Genomic DNA, 8719 nt, shown 5'->3' with positions numbered 1-8719 from the left:
ATGGCCTAACATCTAGGCAACTGCGTGCGGTCCCATTGCACGTACTAGCGAGGATTTTTAACCCATTCCTGGAATGTGGCAAACTGCCAAAGCACCTCCTCCGGTCGAGAACTACCCTCATACCGAAGAAGAATGGTGCCGAGGACCCCGGCGATTACACACCAATAAGTATTGGGCACGTACAGTAAGTGATAAGACGAGTGATGTCAAAATTGGAACAACTGTTGACGAACTATACTGTTTTCTCGCTTGTACCTTACTAATGTCGCGAAATAAAAAATTAGGGCTTCGTGAATATTGGTCCAAGGATAAACTTTTAAAATCTGATATTTTTAGCGAAATTATGTGTAGAGATAGATATTTAGTTTTATTGAAAATGTTGCATTTTAGTGATGATAATCAAAATTCTTCTGATCGCTCTGCGTAAGATAGCGTGGTATTGTGCGTCTGACGGGCTCTTGTAGTTGTTCCGCAAGTACGGACGTTTACCGCGGCTGCTCGGTCAGCGAGGACGGCGCGACGCAGAATGCGTCCGTACCGAAAGGGTTAAGATCGATGATCGGTAAAAAGCCTTCAGAAAAGTAGACGGCTGTGTCGATAACATCTTTTTACTGGATATGGCACTGAGATACCATCGGAAGCGGTGTAAACCCATTTTCATGGCTTCCTTAGATGTCGCCAAAGCCTTTGACAGTGTCTCGCATGAGGCAATATACGCTGTTTTAGCATCAGCAAGCGTACCAGTGGACATGATAGGATACATCAAGTACCTGTATAAGAACAATAGTACAAGGCTCTACTACAACAAGAAATCCTCTGGAAGGATCCACCCTAAGTGCGGGGTTAAGCAAGGAGATCCAAAGTCTCCTATAATATTTAACTGTTTGGTCGATCAGCTGATACAAAGAGTAGCAAAGGAAATAGGCACACAAATACCTGGCGGCCCGCATGTAAATGTCTTGGCATTTGCGGACGACATTGTATTCTTGGCAAGTACGCAGGAAGGTCTGCAGCAGTTGATCGGCCTGACGGGTGAATTTATGAGCGTAAGTGGGCTTAGGATTAACATCATTAAGTTCCTTACGCTGGCTATAAGGAATGTGCCGCACGAGAAAAGATCTGTGGTGGATAGTAAGACTTTAAGTGTCTTGGAGGAACCTTGAGAGCGTTTCAGAAAACCGATAAATGGCGCTACTTGGGAGTCCAGTTTACTCCTACAGGTAAGCTGCTTGTTAACATAAAAGACAGTCTTATCGAACAACTCGATATACTATCCAAAGCACCCCTGAAGCCTCAACAGAGGCTGTTTGCATTGCGGACAACTTGCTCCCCAGCACCTACCATCTACTAATGCTGGGGGAGGTCAGGATATCGGCTCTTACAGGGTACGATAAGTTAACGAGGAGGTACGTCCGAAAATGGGTTCACCTTCCTCACCATACACCTATTGCATATATTCATGCTCCTATAAAGGAGGGAGGCCTCGGAATTCCATCGCTCAGGTGCAATATTCTAACAATGAGGCTATCCAGGCTACACAATTTGGCTCAAATAAACAATTCCTATCTTCATGAAGAAGTGAGGCTAACTCAACTAAAGCTTGAAGAGAGAGGCTCGAGCTATAAGAACAGCAAACAAACTGCGAAGCGCTGGAGTGATCTCCTGCATAATAAGATAGATGAAAAGGCGTTGAAAGACTTGGTCAAAGTCCCGCAACAACATTTGTGGGTCGGAGAAGGAACTAGATTCCTCTCTGGAAAGGACTATGTTAACTTTATTAAATTACGTATTAACGCCTCACTTGTTAGAGCAAGAAAGGGTAGTGGATGGTTAACGGAAAGGAGGTGCAGAGCCGGATGTATGGTCAAGAAACGGTGAATCATGTACTGCAACACTGTCACAGGACACATGACATAGGAATTAAGCGACACGACTCAGTAGTCACGTACCTTGGGAGAAACCTAAGGAACAAAGAGTACGAGGTCCACGATGAGCCCCATCTGAAAGTAGGAGGCCAACTCAGGAAACCAGACCAAGTGGCAAAAATCGGGAGCAACAAAGCCATCGTCCTAGATGCGCAAATTGTTGGAGAACAAGTAGACCTGAGGGAGGCTCACACGAGGAAAATCGAATATTACAAAGAGCTTGATGATGCTGTGAAAAAGAGATACAACGTTGACGATGTCAGATTCACGTCGATAACCCTATCGTGCAGAGGGATCTCGAGCAAGTCATCGGCTTCAGACTTAATTAACTTAAACATCATAAAGAAAAAGGAACTAAAAATTCTGTCCACTCGAGCCCTTATTGGTGGCTTAAACGCATTTTGGCTATTTAACAAAGTCACGTCGAGCACAAAACGAAGAACGCGTATTGGATGAAAGACCCAAGAAGTGCTAGTTCTTGGTACTGCCTGCCAATAAGACCTTATCAGGCATAACGAGAAGGTGGAGTTTTGGTGGGTATGGTGGTCTCACTGTAGTGAGAGGAGATGACAATCCCGTTGGAAGACCAACGATGAATCGAAGTCAGCGCCGCATGCACGTATACAACATGAAGAAAGCTGACGAAACTGGTGATTGGGAAAATATGGTTACGGCGGAACAGCGACCACAGGAAAACCCCCCAGCCCAGCGCCGTCCAACGGCACGAGCCGCAGCTTGGAAAGCCAAGCGTACAGCGAAGCCACCGGCACTTAAAGATCCGGCTGAAGATAGGGCACGACCCGTAGTTCGAAAGGCTGCAACGGAAACCTTGAAGGATGAGCCAATGTGGGCCTTCGGACCATTTAACGGTACTCAACCGAAGCGCCAGATCAATCAACACAATCTGGATTTCTCCACGTTTCCCTTACTTTGCGAGAGAGTCTATATGAACCTGGAGTCCGTGAACCCACGCTTGCGAAAGGAGATGCCATTTTGCATGTTCCAACATGTAATGGTTTCGGCGTTGAATGCGTACCTTATTAACCATGTACGCACTGTGAATGCTGAGGATCGATTTGCTGATGAGGAATCCCCGGTAAATCTGTTCGCTACCGATTTCGTTCTGCCCGCTGATATTGCTGAATATCTCAAGAATATCGCCAACACCGTAACACCACAGGGTAATTTAATACGCGTTAACGTCCCTGATGCCTGTATTCCCAAACCACCGATGCCAGCTGAAGGTGAAATCCCTTGTTTAGCGTCTGGTACTTTCGGAGCTGTAACGGCTGAAAATCACAATGCTTATGAATGCTATGTATCGCCATTTATCACAGCTAGCTTGGTAACCGCAACCAAAAACCAGAACGTTAGTAAAACGTTTGATGCAGCTTGGAATCCCTTGCCTGCTGGTGCATTTCCAACCGGCACTGTACCTAATGAGAATCTCTTAGGCTACAAGAAGAAAGTAGAGCGTCTCAACCCTGAGGGGCTTCAAGCCATTGCTAATCCTGAATTTCAAGAAGGGGACAACATGGCTGGACGACTTCGTATTTCCTCACAATTTAATGCTCGAGTATCGGGCACACTACAGAGGATGAAAGATCAGTACAAGATGGTGACTGGAATACCAGGCCACGGGTCTAACTCCGCCGCTCTTCGCTGGATAAAAGTTAGTACCATTCCCGGAACATCTGGGAACCAAAATACCACACGATTATCAAGCGTGATGGGCGCGGTGAATTCACCCGTCGCTTTGGGAAGTGCCCAAGCAAATATAGTTGGTGTTTTTGGACTTAAGCGTGAACGCACGGCCAACGCACGAGGGCTATGTTACACATTAGCGGAGGGACCACGTCACCTAGTACCGATAAGCAAAAGCAGCCGACTGCTAAACTTGAAACCCACTAGCGCGAATGAGGTTAAGGAAACTTCCCTAAGCCCGCACACCGATCCTCGGCCTGACAGAACAAGAGTGAGAGAGCTTCGCTCTGAGTCTTTGAACTTTATTGCAAGAATCGTGTATATATATATCTCATACGTGGGAAAATACGCCTGTTGAGATCAAGAACGACGCCCATTCCCCCAAAAGACGTCATACCTGATCCTGGCGACTACAGGCATATTTCGGTTTCCTCCGGTTTTCCAGGTAACGAATCCCCTCTCTGCGCTGGTTGACAAAGGATTCTCATCAGGGGTGTTGAATGACCGCCTTAACGCAGCGAGAGAGGGGTACTACCCCATCCTATTCCTACATTCCACAAGATAAATCCAGCTATTATTAGACTCACAGCTGCTAGAGAGCTGGACAATTCTTGGTGTGCGAAGATCTGCAGATGGATAGGTAGCTCTAGAACTCGAAGAGGACACTGCAGACAGAGCGCGGAATCTGCAGAATTCAATGGCATTGTGTCTTGGATTGTACGACTTAGACTAGGTTCCCCTTAGGGAATAATGATAAATTGCAATCTACAATGTGATCTCAATAGCTCGTGAGTGAGCCTAGTGTACTTGTGTGTTTCATGGGCTACCCTCAACCAGGGGATTGCAAATTGCATCGGTCAACAAAGTGAATTCCTGGCTTAACCGTTTGAGTGCCACGGGTCATGGAGATGACAATCCCGTTGGAAGACCAACGATGAATCGAAGTCAGCGCCGCATGCACGTATACAACATGAAGAAAGCTGACGAAACTGGTGATTGGGAAAATATGGTTACGGCGGAACAGCGACCACAGGAAAACCCCCCAGCCCAGCGCCGTCCAACGGCACGAGCCGCAGCTTGGAAAGCCAAGCGTACAGCGAAGCCACCGGCACTTAAAGATCCGGCTGAAGATAGGGCACGACCCGTAGTTCGAAAGGCTGCAACGGAAACCTTGAAGGATGAGCCAATGTGGGCCTTCGGACCATTTAACGGTACTCAACCGAAGCGCCAGATCAATCAACACAATCTGGATTTCTCCACGTTTCCCTTACTTTGCGAGAGAGTCTATATGAACCTGGAGTCCGTGAACCCACGCTTGCGAAAGGAGATGCCATTTTGCATGTTCCAACATGTAATGGTTTCGGCGTTGAATGCGTACCTTATTAACCATGTACGCACTGTGAATGCTGAGGATCGATTTGCTGATGAGGAATCCCCGGTAAATCTGTTCGCTACCGATTTCGTTCTGCCCGCTGATATTGCTGAATATCTCAAGAATATCGCCAACACCGTAACACCACAGGGTAATTTAATACGCGTTAACGTCCCTGATGCCTGTATTCCCAAACCACCGATGCCAGCTGAAGGTGAAATCCCTTGTTTAGCGTCTGGTACTTTCGGAGCTGTAACGGCTGAAAATCACAATGCTTATGAATGCTATGTATCGCCATTTATCACAGCTAGCTTGGTAACCGCAACCAAAAACCAGAACGTTAGTAAAACGTTTGATGCAGCTTGGAATCCCTTGCCTGCTGGTGCATTTCCAACCGGCACTGTACCTAATGAGAATCTCTTAGGCTACAAGAAGAAAGTAGAGCGTCTCAACCCTGAGGGGCTTCAAGCCATTGCTAATCCTGAATTTCAAGAAGGGGACAACATGGCTGGACGACTTCGTATTTCCTCACAATTTAATGCTCGAGTATCGGGCACACTACAGAGGATGAAAGATCAGTACAAGATGGTGACTGGAATACCAGGCCACGGGTCTAACTCCGCCGCTCTTCGCTGGATAAAAGTTAGTACCATTCCCGGAACATCTGGGAACCAAAATACCACACGATTATCAAGCGTGATGGGCGCGGTGAATTCACCCGTCGCTTTGGGAAGTGCCCAAGCAAATATAGTTGGTGTTTTTGGACTTAAGCGTGAACGCACGGCCAACGCACGAGGGCTATGTTACACATTAGCGGAGGGACCACGTCACCTAGTACCGATAAGCAAAAGCAGCCGACTGCTAAACTTGAAACCCACTAGCGCGAATGAGGTTAAGGAAACTTCCCTAAGCCCGCACACCGATCCTCGGCCTGACAGAACAAGAGTGAGAGAGCTTCGCTCTGAGTCTTTGAACTTTATTGCAAGAATCGTGAATATATATATATCTCATACGTGGGAAAATACGCCTGTTGAGATCAAGAACGACGCCCATTCCCCCAAAAGACGTCATACCTGATCCTGGCGACTACAGGCATATTTCGGTTTCCTCCGGTTTTCCAGGTAACGAATCCCCTCTCTGCGCTGGTTGACAAAGGATTCTCATCAGGGGTGTTGAATGACCGCCTTAACGCAGCGAGAGAGGGGTACTACCCCATCCTATTCCTACATTCCACAAGATAAATCCAGCTATTATTAGACTCACAGCTGCTAGAGAGCTGGACAATTCTTGGTGTGCGAAGATCTGCAGATGGATAGGTAGCTCTAGAACTCGAAGAGGACACTGCAGACAGAGCGCGGAATCTGCAGAATTCAATGGCATTGTGTCTTGGATTGTACGACTTAGACTAGGTTCCCCTTAGGGAATAATGATAAATTGCAATCTACAATGTGATCTCAATAGCTCGTGAGTGAGCCTAGTGTACTTGTGTGTTTCATGGGCTACCCTCAACCAGGGGATTGCAAATTGCATCGGTCAACAAAGTGAATTCCTGGCTTAACCGTTTGAGTGCCACGGGTCATTATTGTTTCCCAATCCATATTTGCCAAGCGGCGCGATAGCGCTTGTCATATTCCGTGTCCAAAAATGCCGAGCGGCGCGATAGCGCTTCTCATATTCCGCGTTCACCAACCGAGCGCGCTGATTGTCAGCTTCGCAGCTTAGAGCGCTGGCACTTTTGGACACAAAATAGAAGCGCGATCGCGCCGCTTGGCACTCAAACGGTTAATGAATTGAAGAGTGCAGGTGCTGAAATTAAGGAAAGTGAAAAACTACATTATATGTTAAAAACGCTACCAAAATCACTGTGCTACGTTGGTGATTTGATAGACACAATGAATGCAAAGGATCGCGCTTGTGAGTTTTTGAAGAGCAAAATTACCATGTGGGAAACCGAAGGACAATCAGAAAATGACAAAAATATTTCAAGTGTATTTAAAGTCGATAAGAAAATTATAAAGTGCCACAAATGTGGAAAAGATGGACATATAGCACGAAATTGTCAAAATACGAGTAGACCAAGTACTAGTAGTGGTTCTCACTGGCGAGGAGGTGACAGACAACCCTGGCAACAACAATCTGCTAATCAAGAATTTCGAGGCCGACGAGGTCGAGGTTATGGTCAACGTGGACGCAGTAGGAACCAGAGAGGTCGTGGCAGAGGTTGGCAGTCGTACCACGATGCAATGGGTCAACACGATGCGAGGTACTCATACAATGACAGAAACTACGATCAAGGAACTGGATTCTTTCTGACTCAAGTTCAACGAGAAGAGAATGAGAATGAATGTTTGAATGATAAGAATGCGTATAATTGTGAGACACAAAAAATAGATTGGGTATTGGATAGTTGATGTTTGGATCATATTGTGAATAATGATTGTTATTTTTCTAAAAATGTTACATTAAAAAACCCTATAAATGTTAAAATTGGAGATGGTCGAATACTAAAAGGGACAAAAGTAGGAAAAATTGTTACTTTTCTTGAAGTTTATAGACAGAAAATTAAAATAACAATATCCAATGTATTTTATGTAAAAGAAATGGATAAAAATTTACTTAGTTATGCGAGAATAACAGATGAGAATAAAATTGTATCGATAGGTAATACTTAAAAAATCTATGATAGGTATGAAAAATTAATTGGAATTGCTCATAAAGAATATGGTTTATACAAAATCAGTAGCTCTGTAGAAAGAAATCGAACTTATGCTAAAAGCGTTGAAAAGATGACACAGAAAGAAAAATTACACCGAATCTTAGGTCATGTAAATTTTAATTATTTAAATTTGATGTGTCAGAAAAGATTAGTTGAAGAAATACCAGGAAATTTGCAGCAAATTTTTCTAAAATGTGGGACCTGCATTCGAAACAAAATGCACAATTTGCCATTTCGAAATAATAGAAGTAGATCATGTAAAATTCTTGAGTTAGTACACAGATTTAAATGGGCCTCATCGTACAACGGGATATGATGAATCAAATTATTTCTTAACTTTCATTGACGATTTTAGTAAATTTACTGTAATTTATACATTGAAATCAAAGAATGAAGTTTATGATTGCTTTATAGACTATATAAATAAAGTAGAAAATTTAACTAACTCAAGAATAAAAAGATTAAGGCGTGACAATGGAAAGGAATATATTAATAATGAAATGCATAAATTAATTCGTGAAAAAGGAATTCTCTTAGAGCCTTGTCCACCTTATGTTCATGAGTTATGGAACAGCTGAGAATTACAATAGAACTATAATGAATTCGGCTAGATGCTTACTCTCAGATTCGAAAATAAATATTAGATATTGGCCTGAAATAGTAAAAGCTGCTGCATACCTGAAAAATAGGGTTATAACAAATACCGCGGAAATGAAAACTCCTATCGAAATATTTTTCAAAAGAAAGCCAAATATTGAAAATTCGAAATTGTATGGGTGTAAAGTTTTTACAAGGGTACCAGACATTAAACGAAGGTCCAAGTGGGATAGAAAAGCTGTTGTTGGTATATTGGTATGATACGAAAATATAGAGTTATAGAGTTATAGAGTGTTAATTAATAATAAAGTTATAGTTGCTAGAAACGTAGATATTATAGAAGATGAAAAATTAGTAGGATTTAATGGAGAAGATGAATCTCATGGTGAATCGATAGAGAACATG

General features: G+C 43.8%; 1 protein-coding gene across 1 annotated transcript; it reads left to right on the top strand.

Moving 5' to 3' along the window:
• Positions 1–2458: 2458 nt before the first annotated feature.
• On the top strand, positions 2459–6078 carry LOC108554033 (uncharacterized). Its single transcript, XM_017909158.1, has 2 exons — positions 2459–2491; positions 4538–6078. Exon 2 carries the CDS (start codon positions 4564–4566, stop codon positions 6076–6078), a length of 1515 nt encoding a protein of 504 aa, XP_017764647.1. The 5' UTR covers positions 2459–2491; positions 4538–4563.
• Positions 6079–8719: the final 2641 nt, after the last annotated feature.

This window comes from Eufriesea mexicana, unplaced genomic scaffold, assembly GCF_001483705.2.
Source record: "Eufriesea mexicana isolate 0111107269 unplaced genomic scaffold, ASM148370v2 scaffold15811, whole genome shotgun sequence".
NCBI lineage: Eukaryota > Metazoa > Arthropoda > Insecta > Hymenoptera > Apidae > Eufriesea > Eufriesea mexicana.
Note: the sequence above shows the minus strand (reverse complement) of the source record. Positions and strands in the feature narration are given on the sequence as shown.